This window comes from Hirsutella rhossiliensis, assembly GCF_020360975.1.
Source record: "Hirsutella rhossiliensis strain HR02 chromosome Unknown scaffold00004, whole genome shotgun sequence".
NCBI lineage: Eukaryota > Fungi > Ascomycota > Sordariomycetes > Hypocreales > Ophiocordycipitaceae > Hirsutella > Hirsutella rhossiliensis.
The window spans coordinates 4,977,132-5,004,024 of record NW_025408670.1 but is presented as its reverse complement, the minus strand read 5'-3'; the positions used below and the strand labels follow the sequence as shown (position 1 = coordinate 5,004,024).

General features: G+C 59.4%; 7 protein-coding genes across 7 annotated transcripts; 5 read left to right on the top strand and 2 right to left on the bottom strand.

The window, feature by feature from the left end:
* Positions 1-697: 697 nt before the first annotated feature.
* HRG_04819 (Ubiquitin family protein) lies at positions 698-2,902 on the top strand (the record flags this gene model as incomplete). The annotated part of the gene is made up of 4 exons (XM_044863290.1): positions 698-979; positions 1,055-2,533; positions 2,576-2,681; positions 2,736-2,902. 4 exons carry the CDS (start codon positions 698-700, stop codon positions 2,900-2,902), a joined length of 2,034 nt encoding a protein of 677 aa, XP_044721904.1.
* A 563-nt stretch (positions 2,903-3,465) lies between these two features.
* On the top strand, positions 3,466-4,593 carry HRG_04818 (ubiquitin carboxyl-terminal hydrolase, family 1 domain-containing protein; the record flags this gene model as incomplete). Its single annotated transcript, XM_044863289.1, has 3 exons — positions 3,466-3,487; positions 3,552-3,565; positions 3,640-4,593. The coding sequence occupies 3 exons, from the start codon at positions 3,466-3,468 to the stop codon at positions 4,591-4,593; spliced, it is 990 nt and encodes a 329-aa protein (XP_044721903.1).
* Positions 4,594-4,944: 351 nt separating this feature from the next.
* HRG_04817 (permease family domain-containing protein) lies at positions 4,945-7,480 on the bottom strand (the record flags this gene model as incomplete). Its single annotated transcript, XM_044863288.1, has 10 exons — positions 4,945-5,275; positions 5,341-5,465; positions 5,555-6,035; positions 6,101-6,210; positions 6,292-6,612; positions 6,689-6,725; positions 6,828-6,921; positions 7,002-7,098; positions 7,155-7,244; positions 7,319-7,480. 10 exons carry the CDS (start codon positions 7,478-7,480, stop codon positions 4,945-4,947), a joined length of 1,848 nt encoding a protein of 615 aa, XP_044721902.1.
* Positions 7,481-10,583: 3,103 nt separating this feature from the next.
* HRG_04816 (uncharacterized protein) lies at positions 10,584-12,615 on the top strand (the record flags this gene model as incomplete). The annotated part of the gene is made up of 4 exons (XM_044863287.1): positions 10,584-10,992; positions 11,097-11,313; positions 11,362-11,870; positions 11,921-12,615. The coding sequence occupies 4 exons, from the start codon at positions 10,584-10,586 to the stop codon at positions 12,613-12,615; spliced, it is 1,830 nt and encodes a 609-aa protein (XP_044721901.1).
* A 2,487-nt stretch (positions 12,616-15,102) lies between these two features.
* Positions 15,103-16,588, bottom strand: HRG_04815 (7 transmembrane receptor (rhodopsin family) domain-containing protein; the record flags this gene model as incomplete). The annotated part of the gene is made up of 3 exons (XM_044863286.1): positions 15,103-15,937; positions 16,006-16,272; positions 16,332-16,588. 3 exons carry the CDS (start codon positions 16,586-16,588, stop codon positions 15,103-15,105), a joined length of 1,359 nt encoding a protein of 452 aa, XP_044721900.1.
* Positions 16,589-22,991: 6,403 nt separating this feature from the next.
* On the top strand, positions 22,992-23,938 carry HRG_04814 (uncharacterized protein; the record flags this gene model as incomplete). Its single annotated transcript, XM_044863285.1, has 3 exons — positions 22,992-23,289; positions 23,353-23,736; positions 23,790-23,938. The coding sequence occupies 3 exons, from the start codon at positions 22,992-22,994 to the stop codon at positions 23,936-23,938; spliced, it is 831 nt and encodes a 276-aa protein (XP_044721899.1).
* An 896-nt stretch (positions 23,939-24,834) lies between these two features.
* On the top strand, positions 24,835-26,893 carry HRG_04813 (impB/mucB/samB family domain-containing protein; the record flags this gene model as incomplete). The annotated part of the gene is made up of 3 exons (XM_044863284.1): positions 24,835-25,049; positions 25,129-26,537; positions 26,583-26,893. 3 exons carry the CDS (start codon positions 24,835-24,837, stop codon positions 26,891-26,893), a joined length of 1,935 nt encoding a protein of 644 aa, XP_044721898.1.

Here is a 26,893-nt window from a genome sequence, read left to right as displayed (position 1 = left end):
ACGCCAAGGCTCACCTTTCGTCCTACAGTATATCACGCCGTTCTCGGCTTTGCGGTGGGATGGCAGGATAAGCACTTGATCTGCTGGTCTTGGCACCCAAGTAGGTGGTTCTTACTGCAAGCTCGTAGAGACGAAAGTCTTGATAGATCCGCCTACCCTTTGCCTCGCTTTCCAAACGCCCGGCTGCTTCTTCCGTCTTGGAGTCGCAGATGTGAGCCGTAAAGTACGTAGTACAAGTACCTTTCTCGGCTAAGGTGCCTGGAGGATCGCGCTAAAAGGCCACCCCGGTCGTGTTCCAGGAACCTCCCCGGTAGGAGCGGTAAGCCGCAGCAGCTGAAGGTACGTACCCGGGAAAAGAACCCTGAAAGACAACGTGGAAGCAGATGGACAACATCCGTCATATATCTCTTTCTTCCCGCTGCCATCTCCAGTCCCGCCAGACTTCGGCGCTGCTGCTCCTTGCTCTCAATCGCGTCGAGCCCCGTGCTTGCTTGCGTCTGCTTTTCGTTCTTTTCCTGCCCTTTGTCTCTCTGACCGCTGGCCCGCCGGCGTGACCGGTGCTGCTGCATGTTGGACATGACTTGCATCGTCTTATCCTGCCTGCTGTTCCGCCTTTGAACCAAGACGCGAATCCTGCAGGTCCTTGTCATCGTCTCCCGTCAACACTCACTGGTGGCATGCCAGTCGCGCACTCAACATGTCGACACCCGCCCCGTCTGCTTCGCAACCCATCGAGGCCACACCCACGCCTTTGGAGCCGCTCCTCGTCAATCTTCAAGTCGTCTCACCGTCTCTCAGCGTCAACCGACCCCTGCTGTTCCCCGACTTGCCGGCCACGACAACCATCAAAGGCCTCAAGGAAAAGATCCGTCAGACGCTCCCCCTGCGACCAGCAGATGACAACCAGCGCCTGATTCATCGAGGACGGGCTTTGCTGCGCGAGTCGGATACGCTGTTGGACGTTTTTGGCCCTGATGCGGTGAGCCACGTCCAGAAACCCTGCGAAACTCTCGCAGTTCGTCTTCGCTGACTTTCATTTCCCTTCTCTCGACAGCTGCGTACTCTGGATCGACAAACCATCCACCTCGTCATCCGAGACATGCCAGATGGCCAGACTTCGACACCGCCGCCGACCACAGCTCGAGGCCCAAGCCCAGCAGAGGCCACCGGCCCTGCACGACCGTCAAACCCTCCACATCTTCAATTTGGACCGGAGCCTCCGCCAGGCTTCCCACGGAGAGGCCACTTTCAAGCAAGCGCTCATCACATAGCCCAGCCGCGTGTGCCCTCCCCTGCGCCCGCCCACTACAACTCCGAGCAAGCAGCGACATTCCAGCAACATCACCAGAACATGTCCAACTGGCTAGGCCAAGTTCAACGAGACGCTCAGCTTCAACGGGAAGCCATGGTCAGGGCCCTTGTCAACCAGAACCAGCGGGGCAGAGCACAGGTGGGCATGCGTGGCATCGGGGACACGGCGGGCAACAACGGCCCCGAGGCACACAGTGGCAGAGTGAGCCCCGGCACCTCCCATGCCATTCATTACGAGACCATGGGACCAAACGGACAAACCTACCAAGTGGATACCGTCGTAAGATCGAGCACACAGGGCGCTCCGGGTGGCTTGTCCCCGGCCGAAGTGCAAAACATCATCCGCAGCGCGGATTCCAACCAGGCAGCCATGGTCATGGCAAACGCACTCCAGCGGAATGTCCCAGGGGCTTCTCTCTACAATCGACCGCTGACCCAGCCCGGAGTCACGACTCCCATCCTTGGCGCCGGTAGCTCGCTGGCTGGCAGCGGCCGAGCTACCCCAGAGCTTGACCCGAGATCGGCTGGTGCTGGCAACCCGGCGCCGCGAGCCAACTCACCCAGGCAGCCACAGCAAGGCCCTCAAATCTACCTCTTGCTGTCGCCTGACGGACCGCGCGCTCTCCTGTTTAACTCGACTACCGCCGAGACGTACTATTCGCCCAGACTCAGGGGTCAGGCGAGCTGGCCGCGGCTGCGAAGCCCAGCCAGCCAATCAAACCTGAGTTACCCTGCTCAGCCGTCTGAGGCGCACGCTGCGTTTCAGCAAGACGAAAGACCACAGCAAGATCAAAGACCGCAGCCTCGAGACGATGCGGCAGCCGCAGTACCGGCGCACGTGCAACCGCCTCTGCAACCAGCGCATCCCAACAACCCCGCGGCTGCGGCGGGGCTTCCTCCTATTCTGGTGCAGTTTTGGCCACATCTCTGGCTGATATTTCGCCTGGGCCTCTTTGTGTGGTTCTTTACTTCACCAAACTCTAGCTGGTCGAGGTGGCTCACCATCATCTGCCTCGCCGTCTTCATGTTTGTCCTCAGTACGGGCCTTCTCAACGGACTAGCCGAAAACGCCTGGAGGCCCATTGGCAGGCATTTGGAGAACATCCTTCCGGCTCTGGAACCGCCACGCATCACCAGAGCAGCTGGTACCGGACGGGTCGCAGGAGCCGGACAAGGCGGTCATGATAGCGAAGCGGACCCGGAGCAGTTGGCTGCAAGACTGGTCGCCGAACGCCGCGCACGCCAGGGCTGGCTGGTCGGGCAGTTCAGGAGGCTCGAGCGAGCTGGGCTCTTGTTCCTCGCCAGCCTCGCACCAGGGGTCGCGGAGAGACACATTGCCAATCTTGAGGCCGAAGCACGAGCTGAGGAAAGTCGTCGGAGAGAGGAGGAGGCTGCTGCTGCTGCTGCTGCTGCTGCTGCGGCAGCGGCAGCGGCGGACAGCGCGGGCGGGGAAGCCGAGTCCAACAGAGTCGGGGCAAACGGGACGGAGCATGGGCCTGAGGAGGAGCAGCGTAGCGAGCACGCAGGGCACGAAGCCCCCCAGGCCAACGCGGGCAATGAGCCGAACCGGGAAGAAGTCGTGGCGCTGTAAGGAAGACTATTGGCGGGAATTTGTATGCATGAAGGCATGTTGGCAGATTGACGTCCAAGAGCGAGATATGACTAGGTTTTATGACTTGGGCGTCGTATTCTTACTGAGCGACTGGATGATGACTAGGAGTTGGAGCGCTTAGACGGAAGGCTGCCAAGCAAAAGACTCGGGCCTTGTATATTGGCAGTCGACAATGGGAAAAGCAGGGACCAAGTCTCTGAAGAAAAAATGGGGTCAAAGATGCAATGGAAAGCGTTATAGACGTGGCAATGTCTGGTTGTGAATTCCATGCAATGCTTTGCTGCGTCACTTATCTTATCACCTTGCTGGCGGTGAGAGGGGCCGCAACACCATGCAAAGTGACATTCCCACAAACCTCAACCGCAAAGCGTCTCTTGCCACAAGACTCAAGCTTGTGCCCGCCCTCGTCGAGGCACTGTCTATTTTCTGCCGTCGGAGCCCTTTGAGGGCGCTGTGCTGGAGGGGGATTGCCACCATTGCCAGCAGCAAGCAGACGTTCTCCGACAGCAGCAGAAGCAGCAGCAGCAGCAGCAGCAGCAGCCATGAGCGGCGGCTGGAACACAAGTGCGCCACCCTGTTCTCACTCATGACGGGGCCTTTGCTGACCCAGGACACACACGTCCCGCAGTCGAGTCTGACGCAGTACGCCCGCCATCCTCCTCTCTGCCCACCCCTCGGACGGGCCCAGCTAACCGCGGCGGCGCACTTCCTCCCAGGGCGTCTTCACCTCGCTCGTCGAGAACCTGGGCGTGCGCGACGTCCAGTTCGAGGAGCTGCTCACGCTCGACCCCGCGGACCTGGCCGCCCTGCAGCCCCTCTACGGCGTCATCTTCCTCTTCAAGTACCCGACCGACGGGCCCTACGCGACGCCCGACGGCCCGCTCGACGGCACTTTTGACCACGCAGCCGCTGCCGACATCTTCTTCGCCGCCCAGACGATCCAGAATGCGTGCGCCACGCAGGCCCTGTTGAGCGTGCTCCTCAACAAGACGACAGGCGCTGCCGATGTCGATGTCGGCCCGCACCTGAGGGACTTTCGCGACTTCACCATGGCCCTGCCCCCGGAGTTTCGCGGCGAGGCCCTCAGCAACTCGGACCTCATCCGCGAAGTCCACAACAGCTTCGCCCGCAGCAGCCCCTTTGTCGACGAGACGCACCGCGGCAGCCCCGACGACGCCGACGACGCCTTCCACTTCATCGCCTACACCCCGGTCGCCGGCACACTCTACGAGCTTGACGGCCTGCAGCCCGCGCCCATCTCCCACGGCCCCTGCGCCGGGCCCGACGACTTCCCCGCCCGCGTCGCCGACGTCCTGCGCCGCCGCGTCGCCCGCTACGAGGCCTCGGAGATCCGCTTCAACCTCCTCGCCGTCTGCCGCGACCTCCGCCTCCGCGCCCGCGACTTTGCCGACGACGACCTGCTGCGCCGCGAGGAGCGCAAGCGCCGCGACTGGCTCTTTGAAAACGCGCTCCGCAGGCACAATTTTGTTGGCTTCGCCGGCGAGGTCCTCAAGGGCGTCGTCCGTGCCAGGCTGCGCGACGGCGGCGACCAGGCCGTCGATAGCTGGGTTGACGAGAGCCTGGAGCGCAAAAAGGCGGCCGAGGCGGCGGCGTCGAGGAGAGGAGGTGGTGGTGGCGGTCACGGCGGGGGCGATGTGGAAATGGGTTGATTTCTAGGGCGCTCATGAGCCGCCTAGCGGTGCCTACGGAAATGCTGCACGACCTGGCTTATCTGGCAGCAGCCCGCCAACAGCCCATGGCGGTTGAGGCCAGGAGTGGCTCAGAACGAGAGGAAGCGGATGGAGCACCAAAGAGGGACTTGATGGCACTTTATGTTTCACGTGTCCCGGACATCCCATTCTCTTCGCGCCTACGTTGCCCTGTGCTTCTCCCAGACTCCTCTGATTACCAACAATCCCGCATTTGACCCTATCCTCGTGTCGGGTCGCTTCTGTTTAACACCATCCAAACACCCGGGCCTATCATACAATACGCCCCACGCAATTGCAGGGACTTAATCATCAGCGACCAGCGCGACCCGGTGAGCCCCCCTCGGCCGGAACCTGGGGCTCTTTCACGGCCGGAGCGTACTCATTGGCCTCGGACTCGGCTCGCGAATCACGCGCGGAAGACCCGCGGCCTTCTCGGGGCTCGAGACAAAGCTCCTCGGACTGCGCCACCTCTCCTCGTCGACGGCGGGCCCTCATCGCCCTGACGAACCAGGGCGGGCGACCAGCGCCCTTCCAGGTCCAGTATTCCTTGAGCTCGTACTCCTGAGGCTCAATGCGGCCGCCGCTCACGCAGACGACGAGGCCGACCAGGCCGTTGAGGACGGCGTAAACAAGGAGGCCGCTGCCGCCGTGCGTTAGCCGTTGCTGGTCCGGTCTCTCTTGCGAGTCGACCCCTTGAGGACTTACGCGATGAGGCCATAGGCGACGCTATAGCTAAAAGGGATGAATGCTATGACGACAAAGGACGGGAGCACATCGCCAATGTAGTGCCAGTTGATTTGGGTGATTTGCCGAATCATCATGCAGCCCACCTACGCGTCCCGGTGTAAGTGACTGAAAGCAGCACAGCCCCAGAAAGACTGGCCTCTCTTGCCAAGGGGAGGGGGTAGGGGGTCCATACCAGGATGAGGGTACAGCCCGTTGCCCACGGCGGGATGGACGCAAAGATGGGAGCAAAGAAGACGGAGGCGATGAAGCAGAGGCCCGCAAAGATGGCCGTGAGCCCCGTGCGCCCTCCCTCCGCTATGCCGGCGCCGCTCTCGATGAAGACGGTCACGGGCGACGACCCCAGCAGGGCGCCGATGGAGATGAAGACGGCGTCGGTGCAGTAGGCGAGGGTCGAGCGGGGGAAATCGCCGTCCTCGCGGTTGACGACGCCGCAGAAGCGGACCATGGCGTAGAGCGTGGCCGTGGCGTCGATGATGTCGACGTACAGAAAGGTGAAGAGGGCCAGCGCGAAGTGGGAGCCGCCCGCGCTAAAGGCCCAGTCCAGCTGGTTGATTACCTTGCTCATCGGGTGCCAGGCAATGACCTGCTGGAAGAATTCGAAGCGGACGTTACCCTCGTCGGTGTCCGGGAAGTAAGTGATGGCCGTGTGGCGGCTGTTTGGAGCAGTCAGGAAAGCGGGCGTCAACGAGGAGCAAAGGGAAAGGAGAGGGTGACTTGCGGCCAGGAGAGAACCGAGACGAGCGCGATGCCTATCACGAAGGCGTACTTGATGCGGAATGTCATCAGAAAGGACGTGACGAGGCCGCCACAGAAGATGGCAACCCAAGTCTTATCGACGTCAGCCAGCGCACTGCAGGAAAGGGGCGCCGGAGGGGCCAGCGGCCGGGCCTCGGCCTTTCGAATACATACCTTGGGGTTCGTCATCTGGCCAGACGTGCACATGCCCGTCCGCTCATCGATCATCTCGCGCGGACAGCCTCCCAGCGCCAGCGGCGTCGAGGATCCCCCTCCCGTGATGGCACCGATGCCGACAGAGTACGACAGCCCAATCTCGGTGAGAAAAAGGCCGATGCCGACACCCGTGGCCGTCTTGATGGTGGCAGGAATCAGTCTCACAAGCCACTGCCGCAGGCCCGTGAGCGCCAGGACGATGAAGATGATGCCCTCGAAGAAGACGGCTGTGAGGGCGGTCCGGTACGAGACGTTTCCGCTGCCGTTGACGCCGACGACCTGCCATAAATCGACGTGAGCAGCGCCTTTGAGACGGCAAAAAGGGGAAGAAGACTCGGTGAAGCTTTAATCATACCTGAAATGCAAAGTAGGCATTGAGCCCCATTCCCGGCCTGCACAGGAGTCAGTCAGCGCGCATTTCTTTCTGCGTGATACGCACGAGAGGAAACGACGGCAAGGAAGCGGCGATCAGGGCAAATGATGGCGGAGCTTACGCAAGAGCCACAGGGAGATTCGTCAACGCCCCGAAGACGATCGAGGCCATCCCGGCCAAGGCAGCGGTGGCTGTAATCAAGTCTCTTCGCACATCTTGAAAAATGTCAGCCTTCGAGCCTGAAGTCTCCTCGACCCCTTTCCTGAAGCGTGTAAGCCGGGAGCACTCTACATACCTTCCTTGCAGGCGGCAAACTCGGCGATGGAGTCGCATAGCTCCTTTGGCTTTATGTCGCATACACATGTCCCTCCCGTTTGTGACAGCAACGAGGCCTTTACGGCTTCAGTTATCATTTGAAAAGCTCGAACCCGGGGATGAGGGGACTGACGTTGACGGCGATGATGTACGCCATCGTTGTAAAGGTAGTCAGGCCCGCTCGAAACTCCTTGAGAAAGGTGGCCCCCGGAATCTCGTATGGCTATTCGAAAACATTAGACTCTCGGCCATCGAGACTTGCTATCCCGAGAAAAGTCTCCTCCACGTCTTGCTTACATGGCCCGACCCGGCGAGGCGAAAGAGCCTGCCGAACCGCGAGATGGTGATGCGCCTGTCGAAGTAGTCGAAGAAATCACGGAAGCCAAAGAACCGGGACCGACTGACTGCTCCGCGCGAAAGCGAAGCCGCCCTCGACTGTTGGTCGCTCGGTCGCTCCATGGCACAGAGAAAATGCCTGATGCTCAGCGGTGAGGTGCGGCCGAGGATTCGGCTCCGAAAGCCTGGGCGGGCTGTGCTGGCGCAAGTGATACGAAAAAGAAAGAGGCCGCGGGTCTCGCTCGATCTTGTTGTCTCGGTATTAAGATGCAAGATGAAAGCAGGGACAAGAAGGCCTTATGCTCGGAGGTTTTCAGGGGAGGGGGCAAACCAGGGGGCTGCTAGTCAATCCACGCAAAGGGCCCTTCCATCAACAAGATGCCCAAGGGTGAAAGACTGGCTCCCGGTCTGAGCAGCGACTATCCGCGCATCCCAAACGACTCGTTAAGCTTCGGAAAGGAGGACCGCCACCAAGGGGGAGGTCCCCAATCTTGAATGCCCTCGTCCGGGGGGGCGTCGCAGGGGACAGGATGCTGAGACGAGCGCGAGCACGAGTTCAAGGGGCGTGAACAAACCCACTGAGCGCTCAGAGTGAGACCAAAGGTAGGACAACGGCTTGAGAAGGGACACACAAGGCCGTTGCCGTCGACCCTGTCCTCCTAACCTGGATGTGGTGTCTGCATGGAGAGCCATTCAGCTGCCTCGTGGCCAGCGTCCTGCGCAGGTTTCGTGTACCATCCCTCAGCAAACGGCGAGGGCCATGGCCAATGCTCGCTCGCGACCGACAAGGGATATGAAAGGGTGGGAAACGAAGTCGAGTCGTTTCTGCCATGAAATCCGATGTTGCCTGGAACGTTCATCCACGTCAGCGCGACTCCGCTGCTGTCATCGGTGCAGGCGGGGAGAGAATCGTCGACTGGATGGAGGACGCCTGCCACTTTGAAGCCGAGCTCGATGAAATAGGGGGGTGGCCGTGGCCTAGATCCTGAACGTGTGTCGAGAAATCACAAGCAAGCTCCCGCCAGGCTTCGGCAACCTACCTCATGCAACCGACTTTCTCTTCGTCTCCTCTAGCCTCGAGGTGCCACGAGTCCAGGTATCCGAACATAGCAACGCTGAGACACACGTCTTTGAGTACAGAGTATAGCGGCAGGCGGCAGAGAGAAATTAGCATAAACTGGCGTCCGACTCTTTTCGCACGCCATCATCTGCATCACTTGGGAGAGCCGGACATTGTTCTCGAGCTGGAGGAAGAAGAAAGCCTTCTCCACTGCTTCCCCCTCCTCTCGTCTTTCCCCACACGCGCTCTTGCATTCTCGTCATGGGACGACGAGGTTTTCGGCTACATCCCGCGTCGGCACCGGCTACCCCGGAAGGACGACAGCTGTCCCGTTCTCTATTTTGCACCTCCTTGATGCCGTAGACGGCTAACTCGAGATCATACAAAGGCCATGCGGCTCTACCCGGGATGGAAAGAGGAGGGGAGGGAGAGGGAGATGAGGCTTGAACACTCTGGGCAGCAGGCCTCCGGTTGGGGATGCCTACTTGGATGCCAGAGGCTCCCATCTTGGCTGATAGGGGGAGGCGCGCAACATTGGGCAATCTCTGGAGGGCCCATGGCCAGATCTGTGCAACGGGGTGGCTAGCATGGTTTCACGGGCACAGCCGAGACACCAAACACACGAGATGGGCTTGCGAGCAGGCGGCAAGATTGTGCAGCCGGGTCTAGAGAGCGATGCCTGGCATCTGAGACAGCTGAGCAGACGTCGAAGCGCCTTGTTTGGGACATTTTGTGCGTGACTTGCGGCCATGTCCGTTGCCCACCTCGGAAAAGGGGGTTTGGGCTGGACAGTCATGACTGACTGGTCTGGCCTTCCCGTCGAAGCCGATGCGAGAGAAGTAGACAGGCGGATCTTGGACATATGGCCGGTCTGCAAGCAGCCCATGGATAGTGGGTGAGGATGTGGGAGTCTGAAGTGGCGCAAAGCAGGAGAAGCATGCATGCACGTACTCTATGTATGAAGCCTGTCCACCGAGGGCGCTCTCGAGCCATCCACGCCACATGCAAGGCAGGATGCATCTCGGCCCGCTGTCGAGCATCTGGGCGGGAGTGATGAGACGATCCCGGCAAGCCTGTACCACGCGGCTGCTCCTCACATGGTCAGCTGCCGTGCCACGAGAAGCAGGGATCTTGGATCAGACGAGGGAGCCATGTATGTATGTCGGTACTGTGCTGTGCTGTGCTGCGCTGTGCTGTGCTGCGCTGTACGAGGCGGTCGGCGGTTGATGGAGGGTGAGGATGGCTTTCGTCTTTGCTTTTGTGTGCGTACGTATGTGTGAGTCTTTGCTTCTGGTCTGGTGAATTGTCTGGAGTAGATGGATGAGTGAGGAGAGGAGGAGGAGGAGGAGGAGGAGGATGCAAGAGAGTGAAGAATTGGACGGAGACGGAAAGAAAGAGGAAAAGAAGACGGAGGAGGGGAGTAGGAAGGGAAGGAGAGAAGGGGGAGGGGGAGGAAAGTAGAAGGGAAAGACGGAAGGGAAAGAGAGAAGGGAGGCAGGAGGGGAGGCAGGAGGGGGAGGGGGAGGAAGCAGCGGTCACTGGATGGATGATGGAAAGTGGCTTATTGCAGAGTTTCCCCAAGCATGCGCCTTGGCCTGGGCATGCCATGTGTGTCGCGGTCAAGCGAAGCCAAGGGCCAGGGCTTTTCAAATCTCGGCCATAATCATCCTCAACAACGACTGCATACAGCGGCGGCGACATGGGGCCAAGCAAGTTGCGCCGCCGTCTTGGCCGGCACCACCGCATGTACGGGCAGAGTACCGTATATTGGGCCGATATACATACTCTCTTGTGCTTCCGTGCCGCTGCTCGACTGCCCGCCCATCTGCGCAACCTGGCTATCGACCGAGGGCTACGGGAGTAGGATCCAAAGTCGCCTCGCTTCTCGCCGCTGCCTGGCTGAGCAGGTGCGTCGTCAAAGAGGCCAAGAGAATCGAAGAAATCTCTCGACCTGCATCCAGCGGCTGTTGCGAGTTTGATGCTCAGAGCCTCATGTCGGCAACGCTCTTGTCCTCTGCACCAGGGAACTCGGCTCGAGAGAAGCCGCACACCTCTGACCCATCAACCACCCTGTCCTTGCTTCCGCTCCTCCTTTTCTCGCCCGTCATCCGGCCGGACTCAGCAAGCAACTGACAGCCCGTCTCCCATCCGCCAACCGACGCCAATATGTGGGATATTGTCTGGACAGACCCGAAACGGGAGCTGGTGGGCGAACATAGAGCCAAGAAGGAGAGTCGCAGGAACAGAGGCCCGGATTGCGCAACGCCCTTGGCGCGGAGCTCGCTATCGTCGACGACAAGCTCCCACTCTTCCAAAACCGAGTCGGCCTTTGCGCGTTTCAGAGCGCGGGGCTTGAAGAAGCCAAACTCTAAATCAACGTCATCTCCGCCAGAGCATTCTCCTCCCACGGCCTTGCCGTCTCCAGCCTCCGCATCCGTATCCGGCTCAGCCACCAGCGCGCGAAGCTCCGTCTCCGCCACGGGCGATTTACTTAGCTCCCTCCTCAGCACGCCCGCTTCCTGCTCTCGTTCGCGCACCAGCAAGCCGGCCACATCATCCGAGAGCACGCGTGATGGTGAGACAGCCACTCGTTTCCCCCTTCATTGTCCACGCTAGCAGGCCCTTTCTGTCGCAGTGAGACGCTCGTCCAGTTCGGCTTTGTTGACCGTCTTGCTCTAGAGCCTGTTGCACGCCCTACAGCCGACACTACCATCGACAGTTTATCGTCTCGCGTGGCCGCCGGATCAAGGAGCAGATTTGCGCGCATCATCGGGTCGACCGCCTCGAGCACAGCGCGGCCAGCCGGCGCGCCCCTGTCCGACCTCCAGAGTCCGGTGAGGAGCGCCTTCATCGCCCCTGATTTGCTGTTTCCGGGCGGCCCATTGACACCACCTCGGTCCCCGACCGACGACTTTGCATCCATCATCCCGCACCGGCCATCCAGGTTCGCCGACCTCTCAAACTCCCTCCCGCCCAGCCTTGCCTCTCGAGATCCCCGTCTCGCCCATCTCGACACGCCGGCCAAGTCGCCGCTGCGCTTCCGAGCCCATCCGCGGCCATTGCCCAGCTCACTGACCTCTGATCGATGGGGCGCTGCGTCGGCGCAGGTCCGGGTCAAGATGGCGGAGCCAGGCAAGTCGCCCCGGGCCGTGATGACTCCGGGTGACCTCCGGCAGTTTTGGAAACCACCCGACTTCGAGGCCTATGTACGAGACGTCAAGGCAATGGCTGCCGCCACCCCTGCCGCTGTGCTCGCCAAGCTCCAAGAGCTGGCCGCCACGAACCCTACGGCGGAACAGCCGAGCCAACCCGAGGTTGAGAGAATGCGATGGATGCTCTCGGCACTGCATCACCTGGACGTGGCGCCCGCGCCTGAGGGCAAGTCCAAGGCGCCGACGCAAAAAATTGCGCCAGAAAAGATGAACAATATCCTGGCCCTGTACGAGTCCAAAGGTATGTTGTCGTCACGGCGGAATCCCGCGTCATGGGCTAACGGCATCCAGCCTCGGCGTCATACCTCGCTGGCCTCCATCCCACCAAACGCATCTGCCATCTATCCGATAAGCCGCTCCCGATGGATACGCTTCCCAACGTGCAGCCTCTTTTCGTCTCGACGACGTCTCCCTCGACGTTCCCGATCCCACCGGGGCTCTTTGAGGCGGTCCACGCGCTGTCGCTGCCGTCGCTGTGCTCGTCGCAGGACTTGCGCGGCATCATGCAAAACGTGAGCAGCTCTTTGAAGCCTGGCGGCACCTTTTACCTGGTGGTCATCAATCCGCTGCCCTGCGTCGACACGCTGGGTAGGAGGTTGCGGATGTGGCTGGAGGAACATCTGGTGGCCAACCTTGAGAAGAAGTCGAGGTGTACGAATCCTACGGCGCAGCTCCCGCGATGGCTCGGCGAGGTGTCTCTCCGCGGGGCGGGGAGCATCCTCACGGCGGTCAAGTTCTACGCCACGGCCGAGAACGTGAGGCGCATGCCCCGGGACCCTGACCCTGCCGTTGAAAAGCTTTACGCCGAGCGCAAGACCAAGGCGGAGCTCAGGAGCCTCGTCGGGCGCATGCTGTGGCGGACGGTTTGGGGCGAGCACGTGACGGCAAACTCGTGGTGGTGGGACGACCGTGCGTGCGTGGACGAGTGTGTCGAGCTGGGGACATTTTGGGAATACCAGTTGATTGAGGCCGTCAAGGCGAGCTAGGCAGGTCTCGGTGGCTGGCAATCGGCAGCGCCCACGCAGGTGCACATGGGACCGGATTCAATGCATACAGCACAACTCGGCACAACACTCAGCAGCACAGCCCCTGTCCAGGCCAGGAGAAGGCGCGGGCGGTCAAGCAGACGGATACCTGGAGCCGGCCGTGTCGGTGGCGGAGGCGGCGCCGATGAAGCAGGGCTTTACTTGCATGGGTGAAGGTACAGGGAGGACCTATGTCTGCGCGACAGGCCGGCGTGGCTGGCCGGTGGGTGATTATCACGGCAGTGTCGGTGGCGGCCGACCATGTCCCCGCCGCCACGAGCAAGCCAAGCGACAGACGGCCCGGACTGGGCGGTGGAGGAGCGGCCGGGGGGGGGCGGGGGGCGGGCACTCGGGCCGCGTTCTGCAAGTCAAATGGCGCAAGGCTGGGGTTGGGTGAATGAAGCGGGCAGCACTGTAAGGGTCGAGCCGCTCCGGCGCATGGAGTCTCGGGAAGGGTGAATTGACAGGGAATTTCTGCAACACGTGGAGATGAAGTCGTGCTGGAAACGACCTGGCAAGGCACGTGGGCATGTCGGTGCCGTCACACGCATGGCACACGCGCAGAGGAGAATGTCGTGGTTGAGGCAAAAAAAGAGGTCTCAGTCGCGCATCGTCGAGGGAGATGCGGATGCGCCGATAACGCCGACATGCCGCGCTATTCTTTGCCCGCTGCATGCAACGGCGGCAGCACCGTCGATCCATGGCTCGCCCCCCTCTTGGCCCGGGCCCCGGAGACCTCTTTTTTCCTTCTTCAACGGCAGGCTTGCAGGTCCTGTCCGTGTCCTGTCCGAGCGGGACTTGCTGTACACCTACATATGCGTGGCGCTGGCGGAGCCGGGCCCCGAGATTGACGGCGATGGGGAGGGGGGAAGGGGGAAGCCGAGTTTATTACAGAGGCGTTGTAAGTTAGTTATTATGCCGTAGTCTATGCCTACAGTAGGGAGTATGGCCGCATGTCGATGCAGTGCGCGGTGCAGCATGAGGGGGGCGTTTGGGCAGATGGGTCATGGGATCGGTAGCGGTTTCAAGAGCCGCCGCGCCTTTTCCTTCTTTTGCCTTCTCCCTTCGCCCTCTCTTGCCGAATCCAGTTTGGATTTCTGCCGTGCGTCGGTGTAGGACTGGAGAGAGGCGAGGTGTGGGTGTGACACGCAGGGCTGACCGGGGACCGGGGACCTTGACTGTACTGTACGCTAGACGGTACGTGCCCCGCGGGTGGCTCGGAGTGCCAGCCACCACGCCCTCTCGCGGTCCCTCTCCCCCTCTCATTAACAAGGATACCCGGAATACTCCCCCGCACCAGCTTGCCAGGACACACAATGGCCCCGGCCCAGAAGGGGCGAGCCGAGGCCGTGTCCGACTGCCCGACAGAGAGGACATGTTGTATTTACGGCCAAGACGCTGCAGTGTATATTGTACCCGGTATATATATATATATACGGCGCGTACAGTAGAGAGCCTGCATCTGCTCCTCCCCCCCTCCAAAGAACCTACGTGCCGTTGCCACCTACCGCCATAAACATACTGTAGGTACCAGTAAAATGACGAATGGCATCGTCTTCACCACGTACTGTAAGCAATCGCCGCCATCGTCAGGCTCCTCAGCCCCTCTTCTTCAGCACCCCTGTCGTGCACCGTCAAAGTCCCCCCTACCCTTGCCCTACCCATGCCTTACCCATGGAACAACTCGGGTGCGTTTCCGCAGGCCAGCCAGCCAACCTACCAACCAACCAACCAACCAGGATGGTGGAACCTTGGTTGGCAAAGCGGCTGCTGTCTTCTCCCCCGCGTTCCCACCCCCGTGTATCCATCCGCATTGTCATCCTAGCTTCACCGACTGCCCCTGTCTGCTGTGATATCAGCATCTCAACGAAGACAATTCAGGTCCTTCAAAGTCTCCACTAAAGAGCTCATTGTTATATAGTTATGTACACTGAATCATAGCCCATGTCCTTCTTCCCCTGCAAGCACCATACGCCTCTCCGAGCCGTGCAAGCCCGCCCGTGTCATACAAAGACAAAATCCCACAGGGACTCGTACGTGGCAATATGTAATAGTACCTGCCCACACATATTGGGCCGGAAACACGACAAGGGACACCCAAACTCCGCTGATATCCCTCATCCAGGCCACGTTGCCAGCCCAACATGACACGCCTCCGCAGCCCATATATACCCATGCTTGCCCAAAAACAGCTCCGCGAGTAAGATTGACACGAGACAAGACAAGAGTCGTATCGCTCTAAAGGGTTTCTCCTTGATATGGAAAAGGGGCGCCAGCGAAATTGTAGGATGGATGAGAGTCAATCAAAGCAAAGGGGAGAAAAGATTAAGAACAAAAAATGGCTCGCGTGTGAGGAAAACAACGCAGCAAATGGTATCATATCGACTGGAGGGGCCTGCTTGATTTCTTCATTTCGCTTCTCGTCCTTTTTGTAGTGTCGCTGCGTCATCAACAAAGTCGTCCTCCGTCGGCCGACCCCGTTCGAGACTTGGCCAGCTCCGTCGTGCTCTCCGAGTCAAAGGTCCGCGAGCTTTGCGGCGGGTGGCGGAACAGGCCCCCGCGGCGGCCGCCCAGGCTCTGTTCGGTGCCCCTGAAGGAGGAGCCGCCGGTGATTTCGGTGACGGGTGACGGGCGGACGATGCGCCAGTCGTGGAGCAGGTTCTTGCAGGCGCCCCACGACGTGACGGCATAGATGACGGCGTTCCAGAAGCCCTGGAGAGGCAGGACAAAGGCGCTCATAAACTCGAGCGGCGAGAACGACTCGTTTTGATGGACGACCGAGTAGACGCGGTTGGCACTCGACGGGATCCAGGTGATGAGGATGGCGGTGAAGAAGAGGATGGCGCACTTGGTGTAGGACCAGGCCGCGTTGTTGAGTTCGTGGTTACGCCGCCGCGTCGGGTTGGGCGGCTTGTGCGGCGCCACCTGCACCGTGCTCGTCTGCTGGATCGTCCGGCCCTGAATCGGCAGCTCCACCTCGTCCCCGGGCGACCCGTCGTTCTCGGCCGAGATGTGCACCGAATACGCGCCGCTGGCACCCGCCGAGCTGTGCTCCGACGGCGACTTCTTCCCCCGGCCCAAGGGGCCCAGGTGGATGCCCCCGGGGCTAGTCGCCGCTTCTGTCGTCACCGTCACCTCGGTTCGCTTAATGGTCGCGACGGCCTCGCCGTTGACCGACAGGGGATCCGGGTCCGACGACTTGAAGTCGTGCAGCTGCTTGCGCTTCTCGTAGATGGTCCGGCCTGCGCGGATGTAGATGAAGAAAGTGATGAGAATCGTGACCCTATTTCACCTTCGTTAGTCGTCACCAACCCTGACCTAGACAAGGAAACAGAAGGGAAAGGGGCATACCAAACCGGACCGTAAAAGGTGGCGATGCGCAGAATGTCGAACTGCGGAGAGATCCAGCACCACAGGGTGGCATTGCCGTAGACACGCTGCCCCTGGCTGTTCCTGATGAAGATATAGGCAAAGGCTGGGATAAAGGGGATACCGTAGCAGCCAACCAAATAGGCCAACTCCATTCTGCGCAACCTCTGGGCATCAAACTTGTGGTAAAAGGTAAGGTAGACATTGATGGCCATGGCCAGCGTCCAAAAGGCATCCGCGGGCATAAACCTGCATCACGTCGTTTGTTAGCATCCAGCCGGCCGCCCCTGATGAGTGCCAAGACATACATTTGGATCAAGAAAGATTGAAACTGGCAGCCAAAGGAGTCGAGGTCGTTCAGGTAGGCATGGGACATGAGGGTGCCGACGTTTGTCATCATGTTGCCAAAGGAAGCGTAGAAGACGAGCCGGTTGATGGGCTTGTGAAAGACCCTCGAGGAGCAAAAGGTGGCGATGATGAAGATGCATCCCAGTAGAGAGAGGACCGAGCAAGCCCTCTCAATGACGCTGATGGAGTTGCGTTGGTCCATTGTCAACTCTCGCATGATGGGCGAGTAAGAGGACGAGGGTCCTGGCGGTGCAGAGCGTCTTGTATTATCGTCGTCGAGGTTGAGGGGCCTGAGCGGATGATGACCAAGAGGGGGGTGTCGTCTGTGATCCAGGCGCAGTAGTAGACGCCAAAGTGTAGCTAACGATTGACAAATGATTGGGGTGTCCGAATGGGAGGGGTGATGTATCCGCGGGAAGAAAGGGGTTGATTACAGCCAAGGCCCGAACGTCTGGCCAATGGACCGAGACTAGTCGATGTTATTGGGCTCTTGACCACATGGGGAGGGGGCTGGATCGAGGCAGAGAGGACGGAGGCGACGAGAACAGATTAGAGAGAATTGAGAGAAGAGGGCTGGCTGGAAGAGGCGGAGGGGGGGGGGAGGCCGGAATACGAGTCGAGAAGGGTCGATTAGTTGGGAAGCACCGAGGATGAAAGGAGCCTAGGAGGTCCAAGGCTATGATGGCTCTGCGAGGCAGGAGGGGGGATGCAAGATGGCGATGGACCGTGGCGGGCAAGAAAAGGGTCGTGGCTTGCCGACGAGAGTTGCGGTGCAGCATGTAGGCAAGCAGGTATTGTACTGTAAGTGCATACACGCGGTATTACAGTCAAACTACTGTACGTACGACATACAGAAAAACATGGATGCGGATGAGTGGCATGGGTCTGGGATGATGCAGCTGGCAGCGGCAGTCGCAAAATGACGGGCCAGCAGGGATGGGCGGTTTGGGGGGAGGCAGAAGACAGATTTGGCCCCCTCCCCGGTGCCGGCAGCTCGCGGACCAGGGACATGGGTGGAGAGAGAGGAAGCGACAAACGACGGCGCAGGCCCCTTCGTTCGTCGTCGTCGTGCTGCTGCTTCTCGTCGGACCAGCCGTCGTTGTCGTTTATTGCAGGGACTGGGGTGCGCACCATCAACGGCCAAGAGCGTAGGGCCAGGGGGTGTCAGATTCGACAGGGGGGTCAAGCCCGGGCGGCGGAGACAGAGGAGAGAGAGAAAAGTGGCCTCGCTTGCGCCGGGGATCCAGGTTGAGGCCGCCATCTCCACCGGCTGCACGTCTGTGGTGGTGGTGGCGGTGGGGGGATGTGAGTTACGGACAAGGTCAGATGTCGTCGCTGAAAGTCGGCAGTCGACAAGGTTTTTTTTCCTGTGCGGCACAGGCGTCGTCCGGTGATTGCATCGACAACAAGAAAGCACGGATCGCCCATTCTGGGGGGCGTGTGTGAAACGAGGAGGTCGACGAGGTCGAGGAGCACTAGCTCCATGTAGCGGCGGCGGCCGTTGGATCGATTGATGAAGAAACCCGGCCCATGGCAGTGGCCGAGGCGCATCTGCAGGACGAATTGCGCGGAGCCTTTTTCTGCCTTTGGCACCCCCCACTTGAATCGGGGTGGGGCTGGCTCCCTCTGGTGCGGCGGGCCCTGTTTTTGGCTCTCGGGGCTTGGGAACGAGCGGACTGTTTGTGTGGACGGTTGTGTGGACGGTTGTGTGGACAGTTGTGTGGACAGCCAGCCAGGGCTGAAGACGACGAGGTAATGACGAGGGCGACGACGACGACGACGACAAGTGAAAAGTTCAGCCAAGGAGGTTTACCGTATGCACTTATGCGTAACGTATGCACATACCAGGCAGGCAGGCATGCTTGCTTTGTCCGTGCCTGCAGCAGGTGTCGGAGATGCGGCACCACTCACTGATCTTGCGCGTACTGTACGTACCCACGTACTCTATACTATCGGGCTGTGCGCAAGGAAGTGGAGCATTCAGGTAGCCTCTACAGCTGCGAGTCCGTCTCTCCCGCATGCTGTTTTGTCAGAGATTCGGGAGGCCCGGCAAGCACCGACGACTGCCAGAAGTGCCCCGGCTTAGTACCTATCGATAAGCGCATGCACGGTACCTCGGGACGTAGACGGCCCGAGGAACTGGCCGTTAGAGGCGCCTCTATTCCACAGCGAAAAGACAAAAAGACGTTGGTCGTCACGAGGCAAGAGGCGAATACATACATCATGGGAGCGGTGCACAGACGCCGCTCCGCTATCCTGAGACTGACACCAACCACGGGCATCCCAGAGCCTGGCTCCCAGCTGCTTACGACAAGGTGGAGACGTGGATGCTAGATACACCTGGTTTTGCCCCGAGTGGGACGAACTATAACGTTTTTTTTTCGCGCTGTGGGCTCGCTCGATTGCGGGGGAGAGGAGGCAGACGCCTTTTCAGCTTGGGGATTTAAAAAGCTGCAAAGCATCCTGCTGAAAGGCCATGTGCGTGCATGCCATAGCCACCGTTGGCTCCTTGGTCCGTGGAAGAGCGGGTAGAGAGTCAACGCCGGCAGCGAGGAGCGCACAAACAGGCACGGATAGCAGCGTCTCATGGGGGCAACGGGCGCGGCTCTCGCTACCAGTCAGCCAGTCAGTCAGTACAACGCAGCAGCGTCATCATCAACGTTGGTGCACCCCCCGCCCGGCCTGTCACCGAGAGAGAAGCCGGCCGGAGGCGCCCAACAGCCGTTTCCATCCATCATCACCTTGCGTTGCATCGCCTCGCTCGAGGGAGGTAACCGTGTCCAGCCTCGCCATCCCCAAACCGAGTTTGGGCCACGGGCCATTCATTGTCTACAATGTACGTATGTATGCATGTACAGTATAGTCGTATGTACTGCATCTTAGGCCCCTATCCATAGCATCACAAACGTCTTCTCGCGGACTGCACATGACAATATGACAACCGGGTTGAGGCCGAATAAAGGCAGGGCAAGCAAGGGGGGGGAAGCCGAGCAGGTAAGTGGCGGCCAACCGGGAAACCTCGCATGAATAAGGGCGACGAGGATGCCGCGGCATCCGCCTCCTCTCTCTCCCGCCTCGTGTAATTATGTATCTATACAGGCTGTACTGTACAGTATAGTTTGTTATAGTCCCTTCTTTCTCTTTGTCACCAATCAAATATCCCGCCGGGGTTCGGGCTTCACCACCGAACCTGCAGAGGCCGCCCGGATAGCGTTCCTGCATCCGTTGGCATTTATTAACTGAGCAAGCCCGTTGATCTGAGACATCATCTTCACCGTACACATGTGTGTACGGATGCAACCCAAGTTTACGCCGTATAACCGGTTTGTTTCTTGGGCATTTTGGCCTCGTGCTTCTGCCGTGTTTGTATCCGGACAGTCTGGGCGAAAGCCGCACAGTGGGTCTAGCAGAAAATACAGTGTATCCTGTGCTGAAAATACAGAAAATACTGTGCCGTTCCAGTTATGCATACTGTACGCTCGCTCCGTTGCTGGAGCCCCTCGATCCAAACCCCGCCCACGCACACACACACACACACACACACACACACAAATCCCCTCGACTCGAGCCTGTTTCATCTCCACTCCGGCCAAAAGAGTCCCAGAACTTGGCTGAATCAAGGAACGAGCAGAGTTACTGCGTACGGCATGTGCCTGGCCGCAACGCCACTAGGCCGTTGCTGCGCCCTCGGGCCGAGCTTGCAAGGGCCTTGGTGACCGATGGCCAGCCCCTTCTCCAAGAATAACAATAACAAATTCGAGCAACGACAGTGGCCGGCGGACCTTTTCGGGAAGACCGCTTTCTTACAGACTGGCCTTGCCGACCGTCGGAATACCAGCTTCTTCTGGCCGGGCACCCCGTTCTTTGCCGGCCCCGGTATCGTTTGCTGTCCCTCTCGTCGCCATGCCGCAGTCCACGGAAAGCGTCCTCCCCCTCGTTCGTCCACGGCAGGGGAACGTCGACCTCGCCAATCGCTCTGCCAAGGCAGACGGACCCGTCGGCGTTGCCACTTGTAGCCGTGCCTGGTCGGGCCCAAATCCACCCTTCAAGACGCGGGCCGTCGTGATCATCGCCAAGTACTGTACATGCCCTCCACTTTCGCTCAACCCTGTTCAAACAGCCTACCGGGAACAAGCTTAGAATCTGAGGCCGCTGCGCTCGCCGACTCTCTCCGAACCCTGCTGCAGCACGACTCATGCTTCGTGAAGATCCCCCCACCGGCCAGGCAGCCAAACCAGACTTAGCCCTCGTCCCATGCCCGGTTCAGCTCGCAGGCCAAGCTTTATCGCCTCCCCTCGTCATTTCAGTCAGCTTCCTAGAAATGGGGAGCTGTCTCGCATGGCTTCCGGCGTACCTTGCAGCTGTTTCCTGCGAGAAACTTGTTCCCTAGGCCTGTATTAGCCACCGTGGTTGGGAACTTGGGAGCCACAGGATCGATTCTGTTTCGAGAACTGGCCGTTTGCTTGTCAAGACCCATGCTATGTCGCCTCGAGTTGCCGATTTCAGGGCACAAACGTGTTTATGAGGAGCAAGCTGATGTAGCCAAGTAGCAGAGACGGTGCCATCAGTCTGCGGTAAGGTTGTAAAGGCTTTTTGCCACACGGCTGGCTCTGGACATTATAATGGCCAACAGTTCGCTTGACCCCTACTGAGGAGACGTGGCGGGCTGAGAAGCCGTGGCTAAAGTCAAGATAGAGAGAGAAAGGAGATCAAAGCCCCCTAGACCAACCAAGCCTCTCGGCGTGGTGCTCGTGGAGGGAGTTGAGTGTGCCTTGGGCCACCTCCCCCTTCGTCCGGTCAAGTTCTGTGAGCGTTTCTCGCAATATCGCTTGGTTTGCACGCTTCGCAGGCCCTCCACAGGACAGACATTCCGCCCGGCATCGTAGCGCCACTGCCAAGATGCTCCCTTCATCGCAAAGCACAAGACGTCGGAAAGCTTGTCGGGGCCACGCTGATGATGGCATGTAGTTTCGCGCTCGAGTCGGACTGCTATGCTAATACACGCCGTTCTCTGCAAGCCTTCTCCTCCCCTTTGACTTACATGCCATGAGCAGAGCAGTTGAATCATGCGATACGTCAAGACGAAGCAGCAACAACGCAACACTCGAAAGCTGCCAAGGCTCAGAGATCAGGAGGACTTCCCTCCGCCCCGACCATGTTGACCAAGACTCAGCGAAGGTGGGCCTCTCACTACCACAGAAATGGACACGCCGTCAAGTGCCGCGAGTCGGGTCCCTTGGGGTTCCGGGCGAGAAGACTCAGCGTCTTGGACACGTATGAATCAAGTGCGCCCGCCAGCACTACCAATGCACCAGAGCCGATAGTCTTCTTCACTTGACCACCGCCCTCTCCCGGACGGGCTTCTTCGACAACCTTTTGCATATCCATGACACCGATGACACCGCTAATGCCCCGGTTCTGTGGCCTGCACACGCGCAGAGCACCCATCATGACGCCGCACCTGAGTTGCAAGAGGGCACCATGGGTAGCTGGTATAGAACTCGGCATGCAAGGAAGGCTCGGGATGCCCCTGAGAGCAGCTCACGAGATTACCCCCCCTTTCTACCTCGTGAATCATACACACAGACAAACAGTGCGACGGACCAGCGCAAGCCAGATGGATGCTGCGTGTTCTCTCCCAACGTGGCTCACGCAAATACCAACCCGGGGAAAGCATCCAGCCGGCAACCAGGCTACAAGGGCCCCTGAGAAAGACACCTCTCCTGCTCCTCCCGTTACTTCCCCATTCCACTCCGTTCTCTGTGATTGTCGACACCAAACACCGTACGTGCATCCCAAGCACGCAGGGAGCCAAGTCCTCGCCCTAGGGTGCAAAAGACATTCGCCCACGCAAAATCGAGTCGGCCGCCCCCTCTGCTCGGAGTTGCTTCGTCGGTCGCCTGGGCCGGTCGAGCCGTTGGTAAAGCCTCGCTGCCAATAGGCAGTGCCATTCGCAGTGCACTAATGGTATGTCGTTCAGTTAGCCAGTGAATCTCACGTTTTCATACTGCTGACACATGCCGGCAGGATGCAGGCAGCCGCCGAGCCTGTATGGGATCATCTTGGACCAAGGCATTAGCGGCTCACTCTCCATTTCAGCTTATCGAATCTAATGTCGCTTCCTGGCAAGTGCCCGTAGCTTCGAGTCGCTAAGCGTCCAGACAAGGCCGTGGCAAAATGCACACGCCTCAGCAATCACGTCAACAGATCCAGTAGCAGTGCCCCGAGTTTGTACTTTCCGACGATCAGTGTCTGAATTCTGCTGCAGCGAGAAGCATCGTGACCGTTCCGAATTCCTAGCCTGGAGACGACGGCGGCCTCTGGAGGATGCGGCCTTTCGTGCCCCTAGTCATCGCGTCAGCAGACCATACTTCTCTTGTTGATGCGCGGACGGCTGGGACTGGACTTGAAAGGCTACATTGCCGCCCATGTCGCACCGTCAGCCCCCTGTTACATGAATCCGTGTTCGTACGAGGGCGTTTGAGGTACTCCTGGAATGATGCGAGGTTTTCCGTCAGCAAGACCTCACGCGGCCCAGAGTGCTGGCAGCCGCTTCATCCTTCACCGCTCAGCCATTGTTGGTTCATGACAGCACCCAACACTCCTTGAGTCGCGTCACAATGCTCGCGTCAGGCTTGCCTCTGGCAGTGCTAAGCACGCTCGTGTTCGCTCCGACGCTGCACGCCGCAGCGAAATGCTATGGGGTCGACGGGACCCCATCCGACGACAGCCAACGGCCGTGCAATCCCGATGCCGAGTTCAGTCCCTGCTGCGCCACCAACAAAGACAAAGCCGACATCTGCATGTCCTCGGGACTGTGCTATGCCCAGGACGCGGGTTACGAAGGCTTCATATACTCCAACGGATGCACAGACCCCACGGGAAGGGCAGAGGCATGCCCTCACTTTTGCCCCGATCGTAAGCATCACGCCGAAGCCTGTTCGAGGACACGGCACGCTAACGCGAGCAATTTTCTTGCAGAAACCAACGACTGGAAGGGCGGCCCTGCCGTCAGCTCGTACAATGTCCTTCAATGCAACGAGGGCGGCAGGTACTGCTGCCGCAAGGCTTTGGAACCGGAAAACTGCTGCGGTAACAAGAGCGCGGTTATGACCATCAACGTTGGCCAGCTGCGGCTTGCGACGAGGACGAGGACGAGGACGAGGACGGGGGATGCGGGCGCAACCACGACGGTCACGTCGACGAGCTGCGACTTGGCGCAATCCAGCGGATCTTTGAATAGGCAGTGCCCCAAAGACAACTCGGCTATTGTCGGCGGTGCTGTTGGGGGCGTACTCGGTGCTGCGCTCCTGGCCTCCCTGGCTGCCCTTGCCGTCATGTGCTTGCGAAGACCAAAAGAACACTGTACGTTGAGGCGGGCGCATTGCAGTGTCGCAGGAAACTGATCCATTGTCCAGATACTCACAACGGCCCCATGGAATACTCCAACATTGCCGTCTCTGGCGGCCATCCGCACGAACTTTCTGCGAGACCAGTCCACGAAATGCAGGGGAGCCAGGTGAGGAGTGACGTGGACTCCTCGCTTGGTAGCCAGAAGCCGTACTGATACGGTTCCAGACGCAAAGCCTTCGGGGATAGACCTTGATGTTTCCGAGATTGTCTCATTGGTTTGGAGGCGGCTTGACTTGACGGGGCATGGTGGTCGAGGGACACGAGTTCCGGAGGGCTGCTATTCACATCAGACAAGTATCAGCGTCCTTTGTATATGTATATTCAATTCGCCCATGGGACAGAGTGTTCATGACCGCCGAGACCGCATCGTTTCGAGATAGACGTCGCGTGCATGACAACCATGGGCAACGTGGCCTGCCAGTAGTGAGGTCGAGTCTTGATCACGGAGGTCAACACGCACTTGGAAACGAGTCGACGCCAGGTCACTCCTCGTGTGGACTGCTGTCTTGATCGTCGGTGCTCGGTATGTCTGGACAGAACATCAGTTCCATGTATGATCGATTCAAGGGTGTCCAGTGAGAGGCATAGAGAGGCTCTCGGTAGATCTGCTGGTTTGAGCCTCGTCAAACGACACTCAGGCCCGCGATGAAGCAGGCTGTGGATCCAGGATTGCGATCGAAGGTTGGCGACGAGCGGATCGACACATCAGCTGCTAGTGTTGAATGGGACCCGTTGAAGCCCGGCAAAAGAAGTGCAAAACTGTGATCTCCGGGCAGGCTGTCTGCCATTGTGAGAGAAAATGCGATTGTCCTGGGTTGATTTGACTCGGATGCGGTTGGTTACTTGGTGTTGGCTTATCCACACTCAGTCCAGGGCAAGAAGCAGGTGGGGCATCGCTCCTTCTTCAACTCGTCTGGAGTCTCTGGACAAGGACGGCAAACCAAGCGCATCTCGACCTCGCACCTCAAGAAAGCACGCCGGATTCGCCAAAGAATGTCCTCGTAAAGCGGGCCATATCCATCACTACGTGGCCCTCTCGCCCGTTGCACAATGGCGTCGTCGCCCGCCTGCGTTTCGTCCCCGGCTCACGCCGGCACATGGCGACGCTCGCGTATCACCTATCGCCAGCTCGCACAGCTCGCCTCGTATAGCCCAACGAATCCTCTGCGCGTCGTGGCTCACATTGACCTCGATGCTTTCTACGCGCAATGCGAGATGGTTCGACTCGGCACCCCCGAAGATAAGCCTCTTGCGGTCCAACAGTGGTAAGCCACGTGTGCCTACGCTTCATTGGGCCATGTGCCTAGACATGATTTGAGCTCGGGGCTGACGAGCTTCCTCCAGGCAAGGCCTGATTGCTGTCAACTATCCAGCTCGCGAGTCTGGAATCGGCCGCCACTGCAACGTGGATGAGGCCAAGAAGCTGTGTCCGGATCTGATTGCCCAGCATGTGGCCACATGGCGCGAAGGTGATCACAGGTGGGCCTATCGTGATGATGCTGCCGCCAACATTGCATCCGACAAGGTCTCTCTCGACCCCTACCGCCTGGAGTCGAGGAGGATCATGGCTCTGGTCAAGGAGACACTGCCTCGACACCTACAGAAGGTGGAAAAGGCCGGCATCGACGAGGTCTTTCTCGACCTATCCGCTCACATCCACTCCGTGCTGCTCGACCGCTTTCCCGAATTAAGCAGCCCGCCGCCGTACAATGACCCCACGGAGATGTTGCCCCTGCCTTCCATTTCGGCGCTAGATTGGAAAGCCGATGCCCTCGTCGACCTGGAAGAGGAAGAGGAATCCCAGGATCCCGACTGGGACGACGTGGCCATCCTTGTAGGGTCCGAGATTGTGCGTGATGTGCGCGCCAGGATTCGTGACAAGCTGGGCTATACCTGCTCTGCCGGGCTAGCGAATAACAAGCTGCTCAGCAAGTTGGGCTCCGGTTTCAGGAAGCCCAACCGTCAGACTGTTGTGCGGGCTCGAGCCGCTCAGCAGTTCCTCGCCGACTTCAAGCTTACCAAGCTTCGCAACCTGGGCGGCAAGCTTGGGGATCAGGTGGTGTCTACGTTCCATACCGACCGTATCAAGGAGCTGCGGGAAGTGTCGCTGGACCAGTTCAAGGCGAAGCTTGGCGATGAGACGGGAGTCTGGCTGTATAACACTCTCCGAGGTGTCGACACGAGCGAGGTCAACTCGCGGACGCAAATCAAGTCGATGCTGTCAGCAAAGTCGTTCCGGCCCAGCATCAACGGTGTGGATCAGGCAGTCAAGTGGCTGAGAATCTTTGTCGCCGACATCTACGCTCGCTTGGTGGAGGAAGGCGTCTTGGACAATAAGCGACGGCCGCGGACCATCAACCTGCAGCATCGCACCGCCGGACAGACCCGCAGCCGTCAGGGCCCCATTCCGCAGGGCAAGGCGTTGGACGACGAAGTTCTATTCCAGCTCGCCAATGAGCTTCTGAGTCAAATCGTAGGTGATGGCAAAATCTGGCCATGTGCCAACCTGAGCCTCAGCGTGGGTGGCTTCCAAGACGGGGTCAAGGGCAATCTGGGCATTGGAGCCTTCCTCGTCAAAGGGGGCACACAAGCAGCCTCTGGCCAATCTACTTCTTCCGACGACACGGCGGCACCTGAAGAACGGCTAAGCAAGAGACCTCGTATCGAGGGCGGCGGGCTACATCGATTCTTTGCCAAGGCATCTTACTCTGACGGCAGAGCACCCAATGAGCAAATCTCAGCCGTCGCAAGCGGTGAGGGACGCGTGGATCTCGCAGAGGGCACCTGTTCGGACACAGTGATGGATACAGAACACCACCAGGGGTCGGGATGGCCGTCGCGGCATCCATCGCCTGCAGAACAGGAGCTGGCCGTCGCCTGCTTTCAGTGCTCACGGTGTGAAACCAGTTTCGAGGAGGCAGTGTCGTTGCAGAGCCATGAGGACTGGCATGTGGCAAAAGATCTCCAGAAGGAAGAACGTGCTAGGCCGGTGCCCGCTCAGAGACCTCACCCGCCAAGCAGCGCCCTGCCCAAGGGGACCAGTGTGTCTACGAAACGTGGCCGAGGCGGCAAGCGCGAGCCAGGGCAGAAGAAGCTCGACTTTGGATGA